Raw genomic sequence first — 25,681 nt, forward strand, 5'->3', positions numbered from 1 at the left:
ATATGACTGTTTTAAAATGCAAATCTCTAATAAGGGATGTGGAGTAATAATTAGTCTTCTAAATGGACTCTTTTGGTACAACTCTGCATTCGCGTTGTTCCCGGCATGTATCTTACCAAAGAAACGAGGTCTGACCTCGACAGTTGTGCCAGTCAGCTGTGCCCCGCCCTGCTCACACAGCCTGGGAGCAGCTGATCTTCAAAGGACCTATTTTGCATTTTGAAATGAGAACTATTTGTTTGGATATGTGATATTAAAAGATCCTATTTCACTTGGAGTATATTGTGCGCCTTTTGGCACTGAAGTGTGGGCACGAGGTAAGCTTGTGTGGGTGTTCTGCAGGCAGGTGCTGCACCAGGACGGTGCATGGGTGCCCAGTCATCCTGAGTCACATCTGGTGACCTGCTGGTTGCAGGGGCATTCCCGAACAGGCGTGCTGTCACCATGGGCATGTGTGCAGTGACCCCTGTTGTGTGCTGCCCGCAGCTGCACTCACAAGCAGTTAATCCGGTCATGTCGTGTGTCGTGCACAGGCTGCTTGCGGTGGATGTGGCTGGTTCATTGAGGGCTTTCCAAAATCCAGCTGTATGGTGTGCATGTGCGCTTACTGCCTAGGGAATAACTCACCACCAGGGCCTTACGCACCTGGAAGACCCAGATGGGACCAAGGATGTGACCAGAGCACGATTGTCGAGCACCAGCTGTTTTGGGAGCATCGGTGTATCTGCAGATGCCAAATAGCTTGAGCAAGCTGACCTCAGGAGACTGCTGGTGGAAGATAACAGAGGGTAAACATGGATTGATGGGAAGCTGAGCCAAGTGCCAAACAAAAGTAATGGTGCATTACAATGTGAATAGATGTTAGAGATTTTCAAAAGTGGGTGTAAAATGCTTGGGTTTTGGATGTAAACACAATTAGGACAATGAATCTTCTATTTAAAAGGGGGTTGGTGGCAAGCCTTTAGCAAGATGGTGAGAAGTTTGTGGCAGGCTTAAGGAAAGCAGCCCTGGGCTTTGGTATTTGCCCTTGGCTAAAACATCATACTGCTCACCCCAGTATTGTGCAGAGCTGGTCTGCACCAAGCCCACAATTACCCTGGTGCAGTGAGAGGGACTGCTCCTGACCTAAAGGAGAGCAGAAAGCAAAAAAAACCCCGTGTGTCGAATGCCAAGACAGCAGCCTGGGATTGTCTGGGACCTTGCAGAGCATGCTACAGATCTTCCAACTTCAAATGCCAACATAGAGACTTGCTTGAAAGATGCCATGATGCATTCTGTGCAACAGCACAGCTGCTCTGTCCCCATTTGTAGGTGCTGACTCTGAGTCAAGTTCAGTTTTTGAGGTGGTGTGGATGATCTATAGTCTTAAATTTGTATAGGGTTTCTTTTCCTGACATACCCCCACTTCTGCTTTCCCTGGTTCTACTGGAGAACCAGATCTCACCATTTGGGGAACTACTATGGCTGTTTCCAGTAGTAGGAGGATTTCAGAGTGATGACAAGATTAGGTTGTCATCTCTATCTCTCGCCATTCAGTTGTGTCCAAGTAAGAGTAGGTTGTTTCACTCCTGTTTATTAGACTCTTGGATCAGCAAAAAGAATCCTCACCCAAAGTTCTAGCAATCCAATCAGTATTGATTGTCCAGTTACAATGATGCTAATGGTTATACTCAAATAATGTGTAGTTCAGTGATGTAAATTTTCTAATGTCTGACCTTCCAATGTCCCAGCTGTCTCAGCCTCTCCCCATCTGACAGAGGCTCCAGTCTTCACATCACCATGCTGCCCATTTGCTGAATTCACTATGCCCATGCCCAAGACAATGTTGGTGGCAATCAATTAATGACCAAGTCATTAATAGCAAAACGAGCTACACCAGCTCCTGGCAGGCCAAGACAAGCCCAGGCAAAGCCTGGCAGAGCCTCACGTAATGCAGAGCTTGTGGCCTCTTACTGGCAATGGCAGCACCATGACAAGGCTGAGGTAGATGATGTGATGGTGACAGCCATTCCCGCTTCTGTTTCATTTTTCCAGCATTTTTTTCCAGTGTATGATATGCAGTTTCTTTGAAAGAAACTCCATCTCCTGTTTCCAAGCTGGTCTTTTTGCTGCTTTCAGTTTCAGCCAAACTCGAGGACTCCAGTGCATCATCTCTGGACAGTCTGGAGCAGGTGCTGTAATGAAAGACAGCAGTAGTCAGAAGAGTGCTCCTAAAGAGCAGTTCTGCCTATGTGATGAGGCTTCCTACCCTAAAAATGAGCTTTTATTTGAAGACCAGACACAGGGTGCTGTGTCTGGGCAATGTTTATTTTTACAAACCCTCTCAGCAGCTGCCTTCCTACAGTACAAGGCTGGGGTATCTGCCAGTTTGCCCAAGGAGCCATTTATTACCTCAGCTTGTCAAAGCAGTGTGCCATAGATCCCAGCCTAGCCTGGCCCCTGAAAGTGTAAAAGCACAACATGCTCTATCCACAGAAATTGTAGCAGCATCTGTGCTTGCATCATGGCTGGAGAGCTACTGAGCTGCTCTGTCAGCCTTGCCAGTGTGGCAGGAGCATCAGCATTTGCCTGCCTGACTGCAATCTGGCATTTTGTTTCAAAATGTTTTGATGGTTTGCTCAAGTTGCCTCAGTTGCACTCCCTTAGAACCTTGGGTCTTGGTTTTAACTCTCCAGCAGGGGATATTGAACACAGAAAGGAAACCTGTTCCATGACTGGTGCTGTGGGTAGCTGATGGGCAATCAGCCATGGCTCTGGTCTACTCTCCCTGTTGTAGGGAGTGTGTTGTAGGGAGTGTGTGAAGAAATTACTGTTGGCACCATCTCCCTCAGTCATCTTTAAAGCCCTTCCTAGTTCCTGGTGAAGTTGGCACAGCTCAGACTCTGGTTTTCCCCAGGTGTGCTGGGTGGTGGCAGGCTCTGTCATATCTTGGGAGCACAGAGCTATGTGGGATGCAACCACAGGCACTGGCAGTGGGTATTTTGCTTCTCCTCATGCCTCTGCAGTCCCCAGGGCAATAGCAGGGATTGGAAGGTCATTACCAGAAGAAAGCTCATTGCCAACCCTGCTCCTTTGGTTGAAACTGCAGAGCTTCTGTTGCCCCGAAAAGCAAGGAGTCTTTTGTTTTGTTTCCTCTTCATGTTTACTTTTCATTATCTGTGTTGTCCCACACCAGTGTGGCACTGAAATGAGCTCCAAGACAATGTTGTGGTGACCAAAGCTTTGGGAGCCATACAGTGGATATCTCACCAGGCCCATGGATGGAAAACCAGGGCAGGCTGAGGTGTGACCTGGGTCTTACCACCACCCAAACTTCCAGGGCTTGTAACCACATTCATGGCCTGAGTTACAGCCATCAGATGTTAGAATTCCAAATTAATGAGTTAAAAAACAAACAAACAAACAACAAAAAAAACCCCTCAGGTGCTCTTCTGTTTGCCTGCTGTTATCTCAGTCGGAGCTTGTATTGAAGGATTTAAAGCATTTTTTTATCAGGTGGGCCCAATTCTCCCATGTCACCACAAACAGTGAGAGAGCCCTTAACTGGGACTCAGGAAAGGATGTGTAAAGGGATTTCCACCTTGGTAAACTGCTTATTTTGTGTCAGGCCTTCTGGATGGTGTAACATCTTCCGCCATTACCTGGATCTACTGATCCAGGCTGCCCTTTCTGCTGGGGAAGGTGACCTGGCAGGACATGGTGGTGCCCCGTGTCTTCCTCAAAAAGCTTGCAGAGGGATCAAGAGGCAGCACATCTCAGCTCTCAAAAGCCAGATTTCTTGGGGGTCTGGGATGGGATAAGCACTTCAAATTGAGATTTACCTCCTAGGCAGTTAACTCTTCCCTCTCCTTGTCAGAATAGCCCTGGAAGTGGGTGTAGTTGCTTTTTGGAGTTTTGGTTTGGTTTAGGGTTTTTTGTTTGGTTTTTTTTTGTTTGAGTTTTTTTTTTTTAATTTGGACAAAAAATTATTTACTGCTTCATTAGTATTTGTATGTAGAGTTGTGCTGACATATATTGACAGATCTAATGTGGTAGTAAAAGAGCAAGGAAGGGGCTAACTTAGGATTTGTGCCCTTAACTGGGTTGCCTGTTGGGTCTGGGGTTGACTTACTTGTTCACTATACAAACTATTCAATTACTATATCTATTGTACAGTGTAACTTAGTGACAAGTGGCTGTAAATGTGGAAGAACATCAGTGTAACATTAAGGATGATCTGACAAGGGTTTTCTGCGAGATCTGAGAGGTCTAGAAAACAGCAGCCTCTCAGATCTCCTACCTCCAAGTAGGCTGTTGCCTGTTCTTACATAGTGCAAGACATGCCTCTCTTAATTTCACAGTTACCTTGGTAAAACTAGTCTGCCAAAGGTTAAGCAGAATATGTTTTCTTCTATTATTCCTTCTGTTTTCTTGTTGGTTTTCCAAGCTCATCTACCCTATTTTCCTTTTTCAAAGACAGTAATGTGAATGTATAGCCAAGGCTTACGTATCTATAAATACTTTTTCTTCAAAATGGTTCCCTTCACAGTCCTCATGACAGAAATTAAACCCTTCAATGTCTTTTGGTTATTCACAGTATCAGCTAGGAGAAGCCTTACAAAAGCCATGTGCCACTTCCCACTGCACACAAGAATTTGGGTGTCCTGTAACTGAATGGCTGCCACTTAGTGCTGGAAGTGAAAAAAGGCCCCTGGAGCACCAGGATTCTCATGAGCTCTTTGAAATAACAGAGTAGAAAACTGAAAAAGGAGGCTCTGGAGAAGCAGCAGATGAATTTATGAAGCCTGGGGACCTGGAACATGAGCTCTGCATCCCAGAGCATGAGTGATAGGACAGTGCCAGTAGACAAGCACAAAGAGCCAGTGAGACAATTCTCCTCAAGGAAGTTGTAGTAATGAGGGACAGAGCAGATGCTGAAGTACCAAAGCTGCACACCTTGGAGCTGAGTGCCTGAGGAAGCAGCCTGGCCCCCTGTCCTGCAGCAATAATCCCTCCCATTACAGCCAGGACTCCTTTGGTCATTGCTCCTGACAGCAGCCCTTTGATGCTGATCTTCCTGCAATTTTTATTGCAATGATGTCAAAACACAGACCAAGCCCAGAGCAGTAGGGAAGAAGATGGGAAAAGTGAAGTCTAATCTAAGTGTTGTGTTTTAGTTACCTGAGATTGTCAGTGGTGTTCTCTCCCTAAAGAAAGGAGTTGGCTTTACAGAACTATTATGATTATTGTTACATAACAGAGTTTTTATTATTGAAAAGAATATGAGTATTCCTCATTCAAATTGAATTTGATTAACATTAAAACTAATTTATTTAAATGCTATTATTTATTGAAAAGGCTTATTTAGAACTACAATGAAAATTGAACAGCTGTGGTGTGGGCACTGCCTTTAAGCTTGTTCTGTGTCAACACAGAACTCGTTTCTACTTAAGCTTTCAAGAAGCCTTGAGCCAGCCTGTGTGTGATCTAAGGGAGCAGTGCTGCCTGATCCACTCTGGGAAGGGAGCAAGGGATGCACACCAGTTATAGCTCACAATGTGCTCCATGAAAGATCATTGCAGTAGAAAGACTTAATGAGCCTTTAATTTTGTATTGTGTCTTTTCTGGAAACAGCTTTGCTGCCTGCCATGCTGTGAAATGTCTAGCATTTATAAGGGAATAACAGTCATTATGATTTATTTCATTATTAACTATATTATTTTAAAGGAATTTTCTATTTTTAACATTGCTGGAGGATTGTTTGGAAAACTTGAATGTGGAGGATCCCTGATGCTATGGAAATTTGCTGATCAAGTTGCAGACTGGTTTTGCCAGCTCCCTGCCACTGTCCCTCTGTAATTAGGCTGTGACCACCACCCTGGATTCTCAGTATGTTTCACATGGATAGTGACACTCCTTTGTGTTTAGATCAACAGGCTGTAGCCTCACGTTAGAGCCTTTGGATTGTGTGGAAGAGCAATCCATGTGTAAGGTAAACCTTTGGAATGAACCTTTTCTAAGCTGCTTTACTCCCACCTGAAGTTAAGTCTGTACAGTTGTGCTTCACACGTTATTTGTTCAGCCACTCACTACAAAGCCTGTACAGACTGGGAATAGACTGGGAATGCACATTACAGCTTTTTTTTTTTTTTTTTTTTTTTTTTTTAAACCTCTTACAACGTCAACACAGTGACAGTGGTAACAAAATAAAGGGGGAGGGTGGAAAATAGAACTGCCTCCAGAGACTTACCTTTACATAAGCTTCTTGACAGGCTGACAGAGCTGGGATTGTTCAGCCTGGAGAAGAAAAGGCTCTGGAGGGACCTCACTGCAGCCTTCCTGTACCTGGAGGGGGATTATGAAAAGGAGGAAGATGGACTTTTTATACGGGCATGTAGTGACAGGACAAGGGGCAGTGAGAGAGGGCAGGCTGAGATAAGAAACAGGAAGAAACTCTTTGCTGTGAGGGTGGTGAGGCACTGGCACAGATTGCCCAGAGAAGCTGTGGATGTCCCATCCCTGGGAATGCTCAAGGTCAGGTTGGACAGGGCCCCGAACAACACGCTCTCGTGAAAGGTGACTCCGCCCTCCGCAAGGGTTTCGAACTGGATGATCTTTAAAGTATCGTCCAATCCAAGACATTCTGGGACCGAGTGGGCTAATCCCGAGCTACAAGTAAGAACGGAGCCGGGGAGGCGCCAGCGGGGCCCAGCCTGTTCCTGGGCGGGACCGCCGCGAGGCGCCATGGCCGCGGGAAAAGAACTACAGCTCCCGTCGTGCCCCGCAAGCAGCGCGGCGGGAACAAGCTCCCCGCTGATTTGCTGTGCTTTCAGCTGCTCTCGCCAATCAGACGCACAGCTCGGGGGGGACGGTTTCCACGCGCATGAGGCGGGCTGGCGGCGTCCCGGGCGCAATGGAGCGGGACCGGGGAGAGGTGAGCGGAACCGGGGACGGGACGGGATGGGATGGGACGAGGGCTCCGCTGGGGCCCAGGATGGGCTGCTCCTGGAGGCGGCGGTGGGTCCGTCTGATCCCGGCGGGATGGCCGGGATGCGTCCCCCTCAGCTTCCTGAGGAGTCTCCAGATGATGCTGCCCTTGCCTGGTAAGGTGACATGTCCGCAAGTTTCACTCACCTGTTGTGGAAGAGTAGCGGTGCAATGGTGCTCACGTCCTACGAGCTGGTGTAAGGTGCACCCACACAGGGATTAAAAGGCGGTGAAAATATTTCTTTTTTAGAGGAGTTCAGGCCTTTCAGACGTAAGGAATGCTGTCTGAGGGCCTGGATCCGCAGGAGAGCAACTTGTTGTTCAGGGAGCAACTTGGGAACCTTGGGTCTGTTTTGTGTGAAAGCTGGGGAGGGTAAAGCAGGGAGACGGCAGTGAGTGAAGTCTGATCTTTCTGTCCACGTGCCTATAATGATAGTGAGGAGCTAGGGATCAGAGGGAATTTAGCACTGGAAGGTGATGGGCTTGCTGCTGATCTTTTGTTGTTGCCCACTTGGAGGAACAATTGTATCCTCCTGCTTCATGTAGCTGTTTGAATCTGCCTTTCTGTTCCATCACTTCCTGTCCTGATGTTGACTTCTTGCTGCTTCTTCATGAATTACTGACACATTTTCCCAGCTTCATTTGGGCTTATTTGGAGCCTGGCTCAAGATTCTTCTGAGACACACTGTTTTTCTTTGCTCTTTCTTCAGTCTGGGCCTCACAGCTCTCCTTCTGTAACAGCAAGGACAAAGAGCTAGTGAAGATGTTTAGCTGTGGAGGCATCTGGTTTTAGGCAAAAACCTATAGCAAATGTTCTGCCATCCTGCTGGTGCAGTTTCTAACCCGAGGTCAGCTGTGGACTGTGAAGTTTCCAGAGGACATGAACCGTCTCCAGGACTGAGTTGGCCCTGCTGACTTCCAGGCTGTGCTGGTCTTGTGAGCTGTGGTGGCGGGAATATTGTGGCTTGTGCTCTGTTCTGGAAGTCTCATGGTGTCTGCACTGCTGTGCTGTGCAGCTGTGTTGGGAGGAAAACTGCCTGCAAGGACACAGTCTCATCTGTCTGTCATCAGCATGGCAGTGCTGTGCCCTGTATTTCTGTATGTTCCTCAAGCTGTTTTTTATCCAGCTACAGCCCTGTGGTACTTTCCTCTTGGGAAGCAGCCTGTGGAATGCCAGTAACGGGACCTGTTTGGGGGAAGGCATTCAGAGTCCTGCCTTTGGGGTTGTTATGTGGACTCTTTGCTCACTCTGAGGCCACTCCCTGGCCCAAGAAGGGGCTCCCCTAGCAGCAAAGGCAGGTTTATTGTGCAGTGGAGTCTAAAGTCTCTATTTTAAAGCAAACTGGCTCTTTTTGTAGTTGGTGTCTGCCTTCTGCCACAAAACTTCATCTTTGGAGCGGGTGGAGGAGGAAGGCGATGACGATGAGGATGATGATGAATTGGACATCTTTGGGGGTTATGACAGCCTCACATGCTACAACAGCAGCATGGGCAGTGACAGCAGCTCCTGTCTGGAGGAGTCTAGCGATGATGAGGTGGCAGACCGGGAAGCTGGAGAACTTTCGACCTCTCCAATGCACCAGCCATCCACAGGCCGGCTCACAGAAGACAGTGGCTCCGAACCAGGTACTGCCTGTGCTGCCTGAAACATGTCTGGGGGCTTCACTGCACCTGGGGTGTGTGGCTGCACCTGGGGATGCTTTGGGAGCAGCTTTGGATTCAGACTGCATTTTCTAGGCTATGTGGGGGGATCTGCTCTGTACAATGACTGTTAGCTTGTCTCAGTTCTGTCCTTGTAGTGCATTGACTCTGCTCACACTTTTGACCTTCTTCCAGCTGTGTGCGAAATGTGTGGGATTGTGGGCACCAGGGAGGCTTTCTTCTCCAAGACCAAGCGTTTCTGCAGTGTCTCCTGCTCCAGAAGCTACTCCTCAAATTCCAAAAAGGCCAGCATCCTGGCCAGACTGCAAGTGAGTTAAAACCTTTCCATCTGGCTCTCAGGCTCCTTTGTGCTTGCAGGCTGTTGTCATGCTGGGGGACTTCAACCACCTCTATACGTGCAAAAAGTAGCTTGGCAAGCTGTAGGTAATCCAGGAGACTCCTGGAATGCATTGGGGATCATTTCTTAAGCCTGGGAATAGACAGCTGTAGCAGACGGAAGGCAACAGTAGATGTGATGGTCACCAAGGTAAATAAACTAATTGGGGATGTCAGGACTGGAATGGCTCCAGCTGCAGTGGTAATGCATTGGTGGAATTTGCAATCTTGAGGAATATAGGGCAGCTAAGGAGTGAAGTCACACTCCTGAACTGAAGGCAGCCTTCCATCTCTTCAGGGAGATTCTGTAATTCTGTGAGCTTTCCTGCGGATGGAGCAGCATGTGCCTGCATGTAGGGGTAGGTGATTGCTTTCTAGTTAAATATAAGACTAACATTCCCAGTGGCTTCCAGCCTGACATCCCCAGAGAAGGCGTGACAGCTTAAAAGTGGTTCTGCCTAAAAGCTAAAAGGACACTATTTCTTGTTTCTATGAGCATTAATAAATAATGTAGTAACCTGAAAATTGTCCCAAGGAAGGGATACATACCCTGTTGCAAGGGGTGACTTAGTCTCCTGTGCCATTAATGTTTCTAATGTTTTCTTTTGTAGGGGAAACCACCAACAAAGAAAGCTAAAGTTCTGCACAAGGCATCCTGGTCAGCCAAGATTGGGGCCTTCCTCCATTCGCAGGGCACGGGACAGCTGGCGGATGGGACACTGACAGGTCAAGATGGTGAGTGTAGGTGAGGTGTGAGGAGGTGCAGCTGCTGGAGTCACAGAAATGGGGACACCTTGAGGGCTGAGAGTTCTTCAGTCCTCCTCCTCCTCCTTTCTGGTACACTGCCTTGTATGATGTGTGTGGATCGCTCTGACATAGGCTGGCAGAACACAGGGCACATGTTTTTTTCCTCTTCCTGCCCATCCACTTATTGTAGCCTTATCCTCACTCCTCATACAACTTGACCTGGAGCATAAGCTCTGTGGTCCCAGTCCCACGAGGTACTGGCTTCTGCTGGCAGAGGTGACTTAAAGGTGTCCTGCTTCTCCCAGCCATCCACTGCCCCACTGCTCATGGGGAGTTACATTTGCGCCAAGTCACTCACTGATAAACTTGATCATTAAACAGTGACTGCAGCTGAACTAGCAGCAACTTACTGTGTTAGGGAAAAGGGGAGTGCTGGGGCATGGCAGCAGCAGGGACTGATCCCTGAGCAGACTGCTGCTGGAGCAGAGCTGTAGCCTTCACAGGAGTGACTGTGGGATTAATCTCTCAAATTAGTATTTCTGATTTTCCCAGCACCCTCTGGGAAAGCAAGTGCTGCTGATATGACCCTGCAGTGTTGCTGCTGAGAGGCAAAGATGTGAAGTGGTTTAACCCTGAAAGGATGCACTCTCTCTGGAGTGCTTTAGGCCTGGGCTGGACTTGACCCCTTTTATTGCCCTTTCTGCTTCCCCTTTCCAAAAGCAAGTGACAGCAAATCATGATTAATAATATGGGAATATTATTAATCAGAAAATACTGATTAATAATATATTTTGCCTCTTGTGGAGGTTAGTGACCATGCACTCACACAGGGCCTAGTTTCCCACCAGAAAAAATGCAGTGGAATGTATAATCCCTGTGTGCTGTGTCCTAGTGCTTGGAGACTGCAGGCTGTAGTCCAGAGGTAATTGATCTCTGTGCCTGTTCTGTGATCTCATCTGATTTTTCTGTTCTGATGTCTGCTTGTAGCACTCGTCCTGGGCTTTGACTGGGGGAAGTACCTGCAGGAGCACGGCTACAAGGCAGCTCCTGTCAGTTGCTTCAAACACGTGAGTCCTACTTTGCTGTGCATGCAGGGTGCACGGGGCATGTCACATGCATGGGGCCCCCCTGTGCTCCTGTGGCAGGTGGTGAGCAGGGGCCCAGCAGGGCGTTATTGAGATCCAGGTGATGCAAGGAAAGGACTTGGGGTTTCTTGCAGCTGAGAATGGGAGTCTCATAAAGGGTCCAGGAGTTGGGGGGAGGGAAACAGAAGGGGACTTGATAGAAACACTGTCGATAGTGATGCCTAAGATTTTTAGCTTTTTATGTTTTTCATGCATTTTTAGCTTTGTAGATTGCTAAAGCATGGCTGTAGCTTCTAGTATTTTTCTTCCCTACATTTAGGAACAATAAGCTAACCTTATAAACATATTCAGATGTGTTTCAATACACATATTGTAGTCTTATTCCATGAAGAGAACTGGCTACTAGGATGTTCTATTTTCCAACCAGAATCTGAACCAGACATAACAAAACTGGGGCAAAAGAAACCTCTGGACTGCTTCCAGTGGGTCAGAATCCTAGGAATTACTACCTTATCAACTAACATTTTAACTGGATGTTATATGGTAAATATACTAATTGACTAACCTTATAAAAATGTAGAATTACTATACCACATGTGATTTTTGCCATATTGTGTACCTGAAAGCTTTCAAGTAAAGGTTTGCTTTTATATTCAATCTAATATTGTTGGGAAGATCTATTTTCCAGGCATCAGTAGCACTGGCTCAGTGCAGACTGGGAACAAAATTAGTTCTGACTGAGGATGATAGTGGGAAGCTAATTTTGCAGTTTGTATGGCTGAGTACAAGCACAATTTTGCAGTTTGTATGTCCTAGGGTGATGTGCAGAGAGGAATTCTGTTTATGTGAGCCTGGCAGTAGCTGCCCCTCCAGCATTTCCAATGTTTTTAAGACTTGATATATTCCTTTTGAGGCCTAATAATACTGACAGCATTTCATTTTTCTTGAGGATAAGTCAGGCAGACATGGCATTTTTATTGATCGTTTGGTATTTTTATGCCATAGAGGAATGGCAGCAGCTACTTTGGAATAATAGGACATCTGGCAGTGAAACAGTAAAGTATTGCTATATGGTATTCTGCCTTTTGGGATCCTCAGTGAATATCCCAGTGAGATGTTTGGGACAGTTCAACTGTATTTTTAGATGTTGGCAGATCTAGGAGGGCTAAGGTGTGGAAGCTTGTGTCTAAGGTGAAAGTGTAGCTGCCTAAGACATGTCTCTGAAAGTTAGAAGGGCCTGAACCCTGCTGTGAATTCCACATCCCTCTCCCAACATGGCTGTCTCAATCTTTCAGGTGCCACTCTTCGATCAGTGGGATGATGTGGTGAAAGGTATGAAAGTGGAAGTGCTGAACAGTGACGCTGTGCTCCCCAGCCGCGTGTACTGGATTGCATCCGTCATCCAGATTGTAGGTAAATCTCCAAAGTAATCTTTGACAGCTGGGCACAGCTAAGCTCTGAGGGAAGCTTTAAAGAGCTGAGTATAGATGGTCAAACAAAACAGCAGCTCTTCGGAGAGCTGTTGAGAGATTTTGGAACAGGAAATATCATGGTGTGGGAGTGAAAGGAAACCAGCACATGGTTCCTCTTCTGGTTGCTGGGCAATTTGCAAGAAAAGTTGCCAGAGAAGTTCTGGTAACCTGTGCAGAGCTCTGAAGGCCATGTGGTGGGTACTAAGCCTGTGGTGCCAAATTCTTGGCCTCTAATGCCTTTGTCTGTCTGCTCTGTCCTGGCAGGATACAGGGCCCTTCTGCGATATGAAGGCTTTGAGAATGATGCTGGTCATGACTTCTGGTGCAATTTGGGCACAGTGGATATTCACCCCATTGGCTGGTGTGCCATCAACAGCAAAATCCTGGTACCACCACAAAGTGAGTGTGGGGCAAGGGGAGTCAGCATATGCCTGGGCATGGAGAAGCTTTGGTTTCTGCCAACATGTGGGGACAGGTGCTCCCACTGCATGTAGGACTACGGTTCTATCTGTGCTTTGAGTTAAAAGCAGCAGTTTGAGTTTGGGAAGCTGGAGACTGCTTTGATTGCTCCCTCTGCATCCCCCTGTTGTTGACCTGGGGATGCTGCATTCAGAGCTGATGTCAGACTTGTGGGGGCTAACGCAGGTGGCTTTTCTTCCTTCTAGCCCACATGGAGGCTGGACTTGAACTTTGGGGGAGCTTTTTGGTCCTATATCCTGGGCAGCATCTCTGGTAAGTGCAGTGGCTCCAGTCCCTGCACAGCTAGCTGTTCAGAGAAGGATGCCAGTTTAGTGGAATTCTGGCAAGCTGAGATTTGATTGCTATGGCTCATGGCTTTTGCTCTGTTACCACTTCCTCATCTAGATCAGTGTAGTTGAATGTCTGCTTGGCCCAGTTCATTCTGTAATGGTGATCCCTTCAGCCAGATGTGGGAGCAAGCTGGCAAAAGAGTACAGAATCTGAGTGTGAAGAAGGCCTTTTTGTGCTAATGGACTGTTAGAGAGATGAAAGGTGTGATGCTGTAATTATTTTGGTCATAAAGATGGACTTTTTCCCTGCCCATATGTAGCTATCCATGCCAAGTACACTGACTGGAGAAGTTACCTCATGAAAAAACTGGTGGGAGCTAGGACCATCCCAGTGGATTTCCACATGAAGGTAAATGTGGGAGGCTGCGATTTCGCATGGGGGAAATGAAGCTGAAGTCAAGACATGTGCTCAACTTGTCTCTTCTGGTTCTGGTCTGTGTGACTTTTGTGTGCCTTGAAACCTGGGCAGGGGCAGTGAGTGCCACCACATGCTCCTAAGAGAACTATCATGATACTGTGTGTAATGGATGTCACAAGCTCCATGCCCTCTCAACACAACAGTTTCTGCTTTGCATCACAGCAAGCTTTAAAATCTGTTGTCACAGATTTTAATACTGGGAAATACTGGGGATGATGTTTGGCATTTTGCTGAAGGGAGAGGCCAGTGAAGCTCCAACCTGGCCTTTTCCTACCCTGCTTCAGTGGCAGGGAATAGCTCTGAGAGTCAAAAAACTTTGCCTTCAATGTTGGTAGCAAAGCAGCCTGCAGGGAGTGAGAAGGGCACAGGCTTCCTTTAAGGCCATGGCCTTAGCATCTTTATAGCTCTCATGATTGTTTTTGTGTAGCCTGCACTGAGCTTAGGCCTTGTTAGAGGGAAGAGGGTATTCTGTGGCTAGGAGCTTTGGAAATGGCAAATAAGGAAGACAGTCCCAGAGACAGCAGGCAGGAAAGCAGGTGATAGGCTTTTTTGTGTGCAAGGTAAGTGGTGACCCTGAGCTGGAGATCTGGATGTAGCTAGTGCTTCCCATGTTACTCCTCAGAAAGTTAAGAGTTAAGTTTGTATCTGCTTGTTCCTGGGCCCCAGCTTGTAGCTGGAAGGGAAGTGGTAAAGGGAAACAGACATTGCTTTGGTCTTAACTCCCCTCAGCATCTCTGCTCCAACTTAATGAACAGGAGGTGGAACTATCTTGGGATCATAGTTCTAAAATGTCAGGGGTTCTATAAACACCATTGGGCATTTGTGGATGAGTAGGGCAAGGATGTATGAGCAAACCAAAGGTCTCAAAAAAAGTCAGAAAGCAGCCAATGACTCCACGTACCTGTGCCTTTGGGTCAGTCTGCAGAGTAACTGGCTTTAGATGTGGAGTTGGCAGGTAGATCATCGTGTAGTTCAAGCTCTGATCAGAATAAAAATGTGAAAATAAGAACCCGACCTCTTTTGAAGTCAACTGAAAATCCTGTTGCCCTTTGGGAAGCTACACCTCTAACTAATTGCAGTCTCGAAATCCTTGTGATCTCTTTCATGACTGAAAAAGGCACACACAATGCCTTACTCAGTTCCTTGTGAACAGAAGTTCTCATTGGGAGCATTCACACAAGGTGGTGGCTGGGCATGGCTGCTGGTGGGGGGCAACTCTTATGAGGCCACATGACAAAAGGGAGACCCAGGCTGTGTGTGCTCAACTACACTGTCACCTAGGGCTGCCAGCTAGCTGTACTCCCAATGAACCCACTCCCATGCATCCCTTCCTAGTCAGCTTTGGGCAGTGCCAGGATGCATGTCTGTGGGGGAGGTTGTTCTCTGAAGTGTTTGGAGAACTGTGGTTGATCTCACCTTCTCTGTGGGTTGTTGCCAGATGGCAGAGAGCATGAAGTACCCATTCCGTCAGGGCATGCGGGTCGAGGTGGTGGATAAGAACCATGTGTCCCAGACACGTATGGCAGTGGTGGACACAGTGATTGGCGGCAGACTGAGACTCCTCTATGAGGATGGTGACAGTGATGATGACTTCTGGTGCCACATGTGGAGTCCCCTCATCCATCCTGTGGGCTGGTCACGGAGAGTGGGCCATGACATAAAAAAAACAGGTAAGGATCGGGCCACTGCAGTCATCTTCTGATTTGCTGATAACTGCCTGCACCCTGCTTTGACACCAGTCTTGACATGCTGGGAGTGAGGCAGTTGCCTCAAGACCTAACGGGTGAAGTCTGCTTAGTTTTGTGTCTGCTGTTTTTTTATCTGGATAGATAAAAGCCCTGTGATCACAGGTCAGAACAGGGGACTGTAGGGTTTCTTACCTGAAACAGGCAGTCTGTTCTGTTAGTGTGGGAATACAGACTTTGCAACATGACAAATGTTTATAGTCTTTTTGAGGAAATTCATGCAGGCTTCTGTAACACTGGATGCCATCAGGTTGTATTTTTCTGGACTTTACCAAGAGGAATTGCTGATTAGCTTACTCTGGCAAAGTAAAAGACAAAGTAAAAAGCACTGCTTGAGCTCTGCTGATTCTTTTGGTTGTGTCTCCATTCCTTGCTGCCTCTCCCTGGTAATAACATATGTGTGTAGAGGTGTTATCAGTAGAGCTCAGGAAGCTGAGCTGTCTGCTTTTGAGCAAGCCCTTCATCACAGCCCATTTTATGAGAGGTGTAGAGGGACCTGTTCTTTTTATTAAATGGTCTCATATTGAGGCAGTTTATAACAGTTAAGCTCTCACAGGAAAATTAATAACCAGTCTATTTTCTAACTGCAGTTGCTGCAGGTTTTTTACTTCTGTGTTTCTTCATTTCCTCACAGAAGAAAAACGTAATGACATGGCAAACCATCCCACCTTCCGGAAGATTTATTGTGATGCTGTCCCCTATCTGTTTAAGAAGGTAGGACAAGTCTGCCTTTCTGTGGGGGTCACAAAGAGGGAAGCAGTGACAGCACTTCCTTGCTTGGGCATACATGCTGCCATGTGGGTTGTTGAGGGTTGGCTTTCTTATAGCTAAGGGCAGTAAGGTCTTTGGGGTGTCAAGGCTGTTGTTAAGCAGGACCAGGTCAAAGGAGAAAGCTAAAAGAATGAAAGGACAGTGATAGATTGAGGGACTCAATTGAAGGGCAAGCAAGGGAGCTTTGAGGTGGAGAAGGAAGAGGATTGCATGGGAGAGACCACTTCTGACAAGGAACTGGATCATGCTGGTAAGGACTGAGATGAGAAGGAGGCTTGCTTTGTTGTGGAGCAGCAGTTGGGCTTAGCTCTCTGACTGACCCAGAGTCGTGGTAAGGGGTTGCTGACACAAAAAAGTGTTGGTTTGGCTGCCTCTTTGTCTGTAAGAAAATATTCTTATAATATTTTTGCTTTCCCCTCCCAAGTTGAGCCAAGTGAAGAAGTTCTAATCCTATTTGCATTTGCTGTGCTTGGTGTCAGGATGGGACTGTCCCATACCCCTGGCAGCACATGGTACACCAGAGTCTCCCTTAGGTACGAGCGGTCTATTCTGAAGGTGGATGGTTTGAGAGAGGCATGAAACTGGAAGCCATTGACCCCCTGAATCTGGGCAACATCTGTGTGGCCACTGTTTGCAAGGTAAGTTCAGTGGGCCTAAGGGGATCAGCAGTGTTTGCTTGAGATAATGCAGCTTCTCCTCAGGTCTTTTCAAATTAATAAGACCAGGTAGGATGTAGCATGGGAGAGCAGAGAGGGCTGTCAAGAGAGGTGGACAGCTGTTATGTGGAGGGAACTGGGGGGTGACCTCAAAGGTCTAACAAGCTGCTGTCCATGTGTACTGAAATGGACAGCATAAAGATGAGCATGCTTGGTCTGCAAGCTAGTGCAGTGTGTGTGACTGGCAACCACCCTCTTTCTACCCTTGGGCATGCAGTAGGGAAGATTTGTTCTCCAGTTCTGAGTGCACAGAGAGACCCCTGTGGAAAGAAGGGAAGAGTTGTGAGGTGACCTCCATGTGGGGAATGGCATGAGGAAGCTGAGGATGGATGTGTCTCCTTCAGTTTCTTGATGAGGTGGTTGTAAGCTCTACTCTTGTGCTAGTGTAGAGAAGTAAATTCCTTGCCCATGTTTCCTCAGCGAGGTGTGTTAAACGTTGAAAGTATATCAGCCATCTGGGCCTTTCCTGCTTCCTCAAAAAGCTGTTTGCCCTCAGAGAACCCAAGTTGAGGACTTTGAGACCTGGAGTTTGGCAGTGGGATGCTAGGAGAGCTGTTTATGTTTAAAATGTTCCCTTCAGCCACTGATTGGAAATGGAAGAGTTTAGGACAGGCCTGCCTTTGGTAGGCATTGATTGCCAGTGAGTGACAGGATAACACAAGTCTTGTTGCTATACAAGGTACCAATTCCAAGGATGGTGCTCCTTCCCTTCTATCCAGTAGCAAATTCATGATCTTGCTGGTGGAGAGGGTTTTTGGGCTGCCAATAAAGTGTTTCTGGGGGAGAACAGAGCTCCTGACCATTTAAGGCTTTCACACAGTCCTTTCACAAGGCTCTTAGTGTTGTTCCCAGTCCTGCAGAAAGTGCTGCTTTGGGGATTATCTTGTGTTGACTAACATATTAGGAGAAGCTTGGGGCATATAACATTGCATTTTACTGTCTAGTGGCAATTGTGATTGATATTTGGGGACTCTTGAGAGAATCTTTTGCAAGGAGGAGAGGCTTTAGAGCAAGTAGAGCTCTACACTCATGCCTTCACTCCCATCTCAGGTTCTCTTGGATGGGTATCTCATGATCAGTATTGATGGAGCAACATCTGATGATGGCTCTGACTGGTTCTGCTATCATGCCTCCTCACATGCCATCTTCCCTGCCAACTTCTGTAAGAGGAACAACATTGAGCTGACCCCTCCAAAAGGTGAGTTTTGGACTCTGCCCTGTGGTACAAACCTGCATGCAGAATCTGATGGGTGGTGCATTTCTGAGAAAGGTCAGGTTCAGATAAATCAAAACAAGATCCCAATCTGTTTGTTTTTCAGGGAGACAGGGCTTAGAGTGCCAGGCTGTTTGAGCTCTGCCCATATACCAAGTTTTAGTTAGCTCCTGGCAGATCAGTGGGAGAGGTGTATGATCCTCAAACTGAACAGAATAAAAACTTTCAAAGGACAAGGAGGGTGGGAAGGAATAAGTAGAGCCATTGCTGCATGAGTCAGTACTTAAGTGTCCAGAGCTTTGTTCTTTTCTCTGTGAATAGATCTGACATGAGTATTTCTTCAAACTCCTAAGAGACAATCACCCTAGGAGTGTTTTTGCTTCCTCATCTAGTCATACCCAAAACAGCCTGCTCTGAATTTCTGTGTTGCAGCATTTTTGTGCAGTGCTGTTCCATCCTCCTTTGGTATTCCTGTTGCTGGAAAAAGGAAGGATCAGGTTTAGTGGTGTGTTTTGAACATACTACGTCCTACTTGCTGCTGGTCCTTGCCTTTCTCTGTGGTCTGGGTCTATGGCTGACACAGATGTTCAGAGCTGCAACTTGCACTTTTCTGTATTTGCCTGCTGGAGAGGGGTGCTGGACTCCCATGGAATCCTTGCACTAGGTTCATGTCCCAGATCAGGCTGTATGTGCTGGTTCATTGACCTGCTCTGCAACCAATTGCTGCCTATTCTGTCTTTTGTCCCAGCTGGTCAACCCAGTGATTGCCTTTTCACCTCTTGGTGTTTCTTCCTTCTGCAGGGCATGATGCAAAGACATTCAGCTGGGAACGTTACCTGGAAGAGACAAAATCAAGACCTGCTCCATCACGGCTCTTCAACACAGTGAGTGCTGCCAGGAAGAAACGATGTGTAGGGATGCTTGGAGCAAGTAAGGAGGAGTGCAAAAGCTCTGTCTGTCACAAGATCACTGAGATGGAAGTGACTTCTTGTCCAACACCCCTGCTATAGCAGGGTTACCTGTAGCAGGTTGCTCAGTACTGTGTCCAGATGGATGGAGACTCCACAACTATGTGGACAACCTGTGCCAGTTCTCATTGGCACTTATGGTAGAACGTGTCTCCTGATGTTCACAGGGAAACTCCTGTGTTTCAGTTTGTGCCTGTGAACTCTGGTCCAGGCACTGGGCACCACTGAGAGAAATCTGGCTCCATCTTTGCACCCTCATTTTAGACATTTATATACATAAATAAGGTACCCCTGAGCCTTTTCTTCTCCAGGATGAAGTCACAACTTTCTCATACAAAAGATGCTCCAGTTCCCTCATCATCTTCCTGGCCCTTTGCTTGACTCTCTCCAATATATCCACATCTCTCTTGTACCAGGGAACAATTCAGGTGTGGCCTCATCAGTGCCAAGCAGATGGGTTGATCAAGAGCAGTGCCATTGACCTGCTGAGAACAGGTTACCATTAGCCTTCTTTGTTCCAAAGGCACATCCCTGGCCCATGTTCAACTTCATGTCCACTGGGATTCCCAGGCCCTTTTCTGCCACACTGCTTTTCAGTTAGTCTGCCCCCAGCTTGTGCTGGTGCCTTGGGTTCTTCCTCCGCACGTATGGGATCCTATAATTTCTCCAGCTTGTCAAGGTGCCTCTGGAGGGCAGCACAACCATCTAGTATATTCTGTCTTTCCTACCAGTTTTCTACCACAACCAAGCTTGCTTGGTTTGACATGACACTGACATAGCATGTCATCCAGATAATTAATGAAGATGTTGAATAGCATTGGATCCAGTGTTGACCCCTGGGGTAAACTGCTAATTACTAGCCTCCAACTAGATTTTGTGCCACTAATAACCATCCTCTGGGCTCAGTCACTCAGCCAGTTTTCAGTCTCTCTTGCTGTCTCTGCACCCAGCCTGTATAGTTCAATCATCTCTAAGAGGTTCTTACGGCAGACAGTGTCAAAAGCTGCTTTACATCAGCAAAACTGCTGCAGTGCCTGGGCCTATGCTGGTCTTTCTGATTTCCTAGGGGTATGTCATGTAATTGTTTGACTATATGCTCCTGAACTGCTGCTGCCCCCACATCAGGATCTTGCTTCTAAAGGCTGGGCTGAGATTGACTAAGGACACAGTTGGCCTTGGATCTGTTTTTGGATCTATGGGCTTGTTTTGTCTGCTTGCTTTAGGTGGGAGGCCAACTTGTGTGAGAGTGGTGTTGGCCAGATACGGGTTTGGACTGAGTGCAATGGCCTTAGCTTTTCTTTTTTCATGTTTCCATTTTTTATGCATCCAGGACTGTCCAAACCATGGCTTCAAGGCAGGCATGAAGGTGGAGGCAGTGGACCTGATGGAACCCCGGCTCATCTGTGTGGCCACAGTGAAGCGTGTAGTCCAGCGTCTCCTTAGCATCCATTTTGATGGCTGGGACAACGAGTATGACCAGTGGGTGGACTGCGAGTCTCCAGACATCTATCCTGTGGGGTGGTGTGAGCTGACAGGCTATCAGCTTCAACCACCAGTGGTTCCAGGTGAGTGAAGATTTTACTGTGGTTTCAAATGCTAGAGATAAAGATTTCCTTCCTCTTGCTCTGTGAGTGGCTCCTTTATTTTTGGGCCTTGGAGGGAGAAGCAAATGGCTTCCTTGATTTGCACTGGCTACCGTAAATCTTCCTCTGTTGCCATGTTCTAGGAGTTGGCAGAGGGAGGAGCCTGATGGGGAGAAAACAGCCTGAGTTTTGAGGTTGGCTCTGTTCCCCCACACCAACACAGAATTAATTACTCCTGAGGAAGCTGGGTAGAGTTCCAGGCGGTCCTATCCCTGCACAGCTCCCTTTTATTAAGCATATCTATAACCTTAGCCAGATAGCAGCAGGAGCTCGCCCCATGCTCCCTTTTCTTATCCACTCTCTGACTCTGTCTGTAAAAGGTAAGAGCATCCTCTCAAGAGTTCGTTCCTTCCCTTGTCACAGGGAGGCCACTGCCTCACCTCTGCAGATGTTTTCCTTCTTGTCCCAAACTACAAATCTTGTTTCTTAACTGCCCCTACCAAGTCTGTACTGGGCCTCTCTCCCCTGTGCTGCCCCAGCCTGTCAGCCTGGGCTCTCACCTGGAAGCACAGACAGCAACTGCACTAGAGCCTTGCTTTCTCCTCAGCTGGTTGTCTTGGGAAGAGGGCTTTGGCTTGGGGGGACGGGTATATCTGTTTCTCGCTTATGTCACTTCATCCCAGTTACCTACTGGTTATGGGACTTGGCTTTCGTTTCCCTCTCGTCTCCATGACAGAGCCCACAACTCCAGCGAAGGCCAAGGAGGTGCCCAGGAAGAAGAAGAAACCCTATGGAAAGAAGAGTGAGTGATGTTTGATTAGTGCCCTCCCGCTCGCTCGCAGGCTGGGCCCAGTTAGAGGAACCCTGTCCATGTCCCATCAGAGCAGGAGAGAGAGGCCTTGTCTTGCTGTGGATGCCCTCAGCTGGCTGTGGGTTTGCCAATACAGCTTCATCCTTCTTACCTGTCCTGTTAGCTAAAGAGCAGTGAGCTGTGTGTGGGAAGGATCTGTTTTTCAGTCTGTTTTCTGTTGGCCGAGGTATATGTGGCACTTGCTTCCAGGTGTGAGGTTGTGCTGCTTTCCCTACTGTGTCCGTGTTGGAGGGAGATGTTTGCTGCAGCTGGAGGGTAACTGGAGAGCAACTCTGCTTTGTGCTGAGGGAAAGAAGGCCTTAAGATGTCTGAAGATGCCAGTATAAACCATTTTATTGTTTCATCTTGTCATTGTTGTTGTCATTGTTGCAGTAGCTGTGGCAAATCATGTAGACAGACAAGAAATTCCTTCCTAGGGGGTGGAGGGGAAAGGACTTCTAAAGAATATAAAGATTTTCAGCATAAATAAAAAGGTCAGTTAAAAAACAGAACATTATGGTTACAATGCCTGTGCCTTGCAGCAGATATACTCATTGCCTAGGACTAGACCCAGACAGGTAAGCAAAGCTGACTCCACACTGATTCCAAGAGGACCTGCTCCTTGGAAGTTAAACACATGCTGAGGTGCCTTGCCTTGAATGAAGGAGAACATGAAGGAGCATATTTTGAGATGATGACTATAGATTTTTTCTCCAGTAGGCTATTTCTGTTGTATAACCAGTTGGCAGCTAATGACCATGTAGCTTTCTGTTCAGTTGTGCTGGTTTCTGGCCTGTGGTTTCTCAGAGGAACAGGGTTGCTGATTTTCCAGAGGAAAAGAAACACTCTTTTGCTCATACTTTGTTATTCCTTTGTTAAGGAAAAAAGTTACCTGCCAAAGCCCGCAGTGTCAAGCAGACTGTCAAGAAGCCTTCTGCCACGAATTCAAAAAGAGAAGCAAAAGCTGCAAGCCAGGCTTTGCCAGAGCCAGCACCTGATGAGAGTAAGGGAATGAGTTACTCTAACCTGCAGCCACATCCACCTCTCCCAGTACACCCTCTTGGCCACTAAGTCATGGGTGCCCTCAGGCAGGAAAAGGCAACAGCATTTTGTCAAATGTCCTTCCCTACTCCTCCAGAGACATTCCAGAGAGTAGAAGAAAGCATTTGCTTGCTTTTGCTGGAAAGGTTTGCCTCCCAAGAGAGTTTGGTGGAACCAGGACTGCTCAATATCTCAATGCTGCTAATGCCTGCTGTGGGCCTGGCTGCCCTGCTGAGCAGTCTGGATGTGTGAGGTCAGGGAGGAGAGACAAAGTGTCAGATGTTGCTGACATGATGAGGATGTGTTGCAACCTCTGGGTTGCTGTCACATCCCCATCCCCATAAGGGCTTTTTTCAGCACATGAACACAGCCTCTCATGCTGTGGTGACCAGAAGAGCAGCTGGCTTACCTGCCAACCCTAGTGGGTAGGGGGAAGGAGGGTGGGTGAGATGCCTTGTGCACATGGGTATTAGAGAGTCATGAAGGTCTCTCTTGTTCATTTAAGTTCCCCCATGTGAACCCAGACAGATTGAAAGTGGACCACACCAGCTTTTCAACCCTTAGGAACTGTTCTTGGGAGCTAGCAGCTGAATGCTGCCAGGGTTTAGTCCTATCCTGATTGCTGCTGTGGCATAACATTGATTTGCAGTGGCATAACAGGGTTGCCTGTAGTGAGGGACCCTCAGGAAATGGGCTCGTCCCAGGGCCTGGGGCATTTTGAGGACCTGTATGGACAGAGCTGGTTTGGAGATGCTGCAGGTAATGCAAGTCAACATGGGTTGATTGTATTTATTTACTTCTTCCTCTGTCTGTCTGTCTCTTGGTAGTCATTGCTGTGCGGGTGAAAGAAGAAACCATTGATCCTTCAGATGCAGAATTTGGAGAGACAGAGCTTCCTGTTCCCATCAACAGCATAAAGCAGGAGGACACAGACTGATCTGGAGCATTCTCCAGCTGCCCACAGCGGTTTTACCTTGTGGCTCTTTAGGGAAGGTCCTGGCAAAGGGAAATGGGACCAAAAGGGCCTTCCTTTTGTAAAGCAGACCACCCTGCAGCATCACAGCTCTGCTTTCCTGGTGTGCAAGAAAATTTCCCCTAGATTTGTAATATTAAGCCCTGGGAAACAGCAGAAAGACTACAGGCTTGCTGAGGAGCATGACCAGGGTGGCTGCTGTGGTTGTGCATGCCTGATTTTGAAGGCATCTTTTGGAGCAGGAGCTCAAAACAGGGAAAGAGGCTGCCAGGGCACAAAAGGCCAGTTTGGGTTCTTGGCTGTGGCTGGAGATGACGAGCTGCTGTCCAACGTGATGAGTGCAGGACGTATCAGGAAAGGAGCTGCCCCCGTAGGACTTCGGTGCTGTGCTCTCTGGTCTAAGCACTGCGAACCCCAAGAAAATCAGGACAGGAAGAGTGGAAAGAGGTGAAGAAACAGAAAGAGATGATGTTGCCTGCTGAAGAAGTGAGACCTTTTTTCATAGAATCATAGAATGGTTTGGGTTGGAAAAGGACCTTAAGAATCTCAAGATCCTCATTTAGTTTTGATACCCCTGCTGTGGGCAGGGACAATTTCCACTAAACCAGGTTGCCCAGAAACCCATCCAGCCTGGCCTTGAACACTTACAGGGATGAGGTATCCACAACTTCCCTGGGCATCCTGTTCCAGTGCATCATCACCCTCACAGTAAAGAGTTTTTTCCTAATACATAATCTAAAACTACTGTCTTTCAGTTCAAATCCATTTGTCCTTGTGCTGTCACTACTTGCTCATGTAAATGGTCTTGTCCCATCTTGCCTGTATGTTCTCTTCAGGTAGCAGGAGACTGCAGTTAGGTTACCTTGAAGCCTTCTCTTTTCCAGACTGAACAATCCTGATTCTGTCATCATTTCCTCATAGGACAGGTGCTTCACCCTTTTAATCATTTTGGTGGCCTCCTCTGGACTTGCTCCAACAGGTCTATGTCCTTTTTGTGCAGAGGACCCCAGAGCTGGATGCAGCACTTCAGGTAGGGTCTCACCAGGACAGTGGGAGAGAATCCCTTCCCTCACCCTGCTGGCCATGTTGCTTTTGACGCTTTCACTCATCTTTTGATGCTTGATTGGGTTTCTGGGCTGTGAGTGCACATTGTTGGGTCATGTCCAGCCTCTCATGCACCTGTATCCCCAAGTCCTTGGCAGGACTGCTCTTGATCCCTTCATCCCCCAGCTTGTGTTGATACTGGGGATTGCCCCAACTCAGGTGCAGCACCTTGCACTTGGTCTTGTTAAGCCTCATGAAATTCCCATGTGCCCACTTTTGAGTCTGTTCAGATCCCTGTGGATGGCATCCCATCCTTCAGGTGAGTCAAGAGCAGCACTCAGCTTGGTGTTACCTGCAAACTCGCTGAGGGTGCACTTGGTCCCTTCATCTGTGTCATTAATGAAGACATTAAATAACACAATTGGTCCCAGTACAGACCCATGAGGGACACCACTCGTTACTGATGCCCCTTGGGACTCTGAGCTGTTGATCTCTATCCTCTGAAGGTGACAATCCAACCAATTCCTAATCCACCAAACAGTCCACCCATGGAATCCATCACTTCAGTTTGAAGGGAGTAGTTGTGGGGGACTCTGTCAAAAGCTTTACAGAAGTCCCCCTGGCTCAAGAAGCTGACCTCCATGTATTGCAGGAGTCTCCTGGACTGCCTGCAGCTTGCCCTGGTACTTTCCCAATAGATGTCAAGGTGGCTGAAGTCCCCCAACAGGACTGGAGCGTGTGAGCACAATGCCTCCTGTAGCTGGGGCAAGAAGGCTTTGTCAATTGGCTCCCCTTGGTCCGGCAGCTGTAGGAGACCCCAGCTGCAAGGTTCCTTTTGTTGCCTCAGTGTCTGATTTTTACCCACAGTCTTTCAACCTGCTCATGGCTGTTCTTCAGAGACAGCTCTTCACACTCAGTGCACCTCTAGATGTAGAGAGCAACCCCTCCACCTCTCCCTCCTTTCTGTCTCTTCTGAACAGCTCATGGGCATTGATAGTCAGACTCCAGTCACACAATTTGTCCTACCAAGTTTCAGTAATGGCAACAAGGTCATAACTTCAGCCTGGTGGCTTCCAGCCCCTCCTTTGGTTTGTTGCCCATGCTGCGTGCTTTGGTGTAAAGGCACCCTGGCCAGGCTGTTGGCTGCATCACCTGCCTAGTGGAACACCCCTTAATTCCTTTGAGATATTTCCCTGCTGGTATCCTTGTTGGCTTCTGTTACCTCTGGATTCCCTGTCTCACT

The 25,681-nt window shown here is 47.6% G+C and overlaps 1 protein-coding gene and 1 long non-coding RNA gene across 4 annotated transcripts; one reads left to right on the forward strand and one right to left on the reverse strand.

Moving 5' to 3' along the window:
- Nucleotides 1–116: 116 nt before the first annotated feature.
- Nucleotides 117–10,497, reverse strand: LOC111934619 (uncharacterized). 2 transcript variants are annotated; one of them, XR_002867329.2, is made up of 3 exons: nucleotides 6,230–6,752; nucleotides 1,954–2,174; nucleotides 117–768 (listed from the first exon to the last, which is right to left on the reverse strand). It is a non-coding gene; the product is annotated as an uncharacterized LOC111934619 (long non-coding RNA). The 2 variants fall into 2 exon arrangements; XR_015285850.1 differs by lacking the exon at nucleotides 117–768 and adding an exon at nucleotides 7,114–10,497 and having other exon boundaries at nucleotides 1,558–2,174; nucleotides 6,230–6,324.
- Nucleotides 6,772–24,139, forward strand: L3MBTL2 (L3MBTL histone methyl-lysine binding protein 2). 2 transcript variants are annotated; one of them, XM_023934769.2, is made up of 17 exons: nucleotides 6,772–6,913; nucleotides 8,325–8,592; nucleotides 8,803–8,936; nucleotides 9,615–9,738; nucleotides 10,738–10,817; nucleotides 12,131–12,248; nucleotides 12,572–12,706; nucleotides 13,377–13,465; nucleotides 14,973–15,204; nucleotides 15,914–15,993; nucleotides 16,584–16,688; nucleotides 17,817–17,964; nucleotides 18,781–18,863; nucleotides 20,278–20,512; nucleotides 21,267–21,332; nucleotides 22,261–22,383; nucleotides 23,249–24,139. In XM_023934769.2, exons 1-17 carry the CDS (start codon nucleotides 6,863–6,865, stop codon nucleotides 23,356–23,358), a joined length of 2,181 nt encoding a protein of 726 aa, XP_023790537.1. In that variant the 5' UTR covers nucleotides 6,772–6,862; the 3' UTR covers nucleotides 23,359–24,139. The 2 variants fall into 2 exon arrangements, with proteins under 2 accessions (XP_023790537.1, XP_023790543.1); XM_023934775.2 differs by lacking the exon at nucleotides 21,267–21,332 and having other exon boundaries at nucleotides 6,821–6,913.
- Nucleotides 24,140–25,681: the final 1,542 nt, after the last annotated feature.

This window comes from Cyanistes caeruleus, chromosome 4 (genome assembly GCF_971803275.1).
Source record: "Cyanistes caeruleus chromosome 4, bCyaCae1.hap1.1, whole genome shotgun sequence".
NCBI lineage: Eukaryota > Metazoa > Chordata > Aves > Passeriformes > Paridae > Cyanistes > Cyanistes caeruleus.

Coding starts and splice junctions, on each gene's coding strand:
- L3MBTL2 (XM_023934769.2), top strand. CDS start 6,863: ATGAGGCGGGCTGGCGGCGTCCCGGGCGCAATGGAGCGGGACCGGGGA. Junction 17,965..18,780: donor TGAGCTGACCCCTCCAAAAG/GTGAGTTTTGGA, acceptor TTCCTTCTGCAG/GGCATGATGCAAAGACATTC. Junction 22,384..23,248: donor AGAGCCAGCACCTGATGAGA/GTAAGGGAATGA, acceptor GTCTCTTGGTAG/TCATTGCTGTGCGGGTGAAA.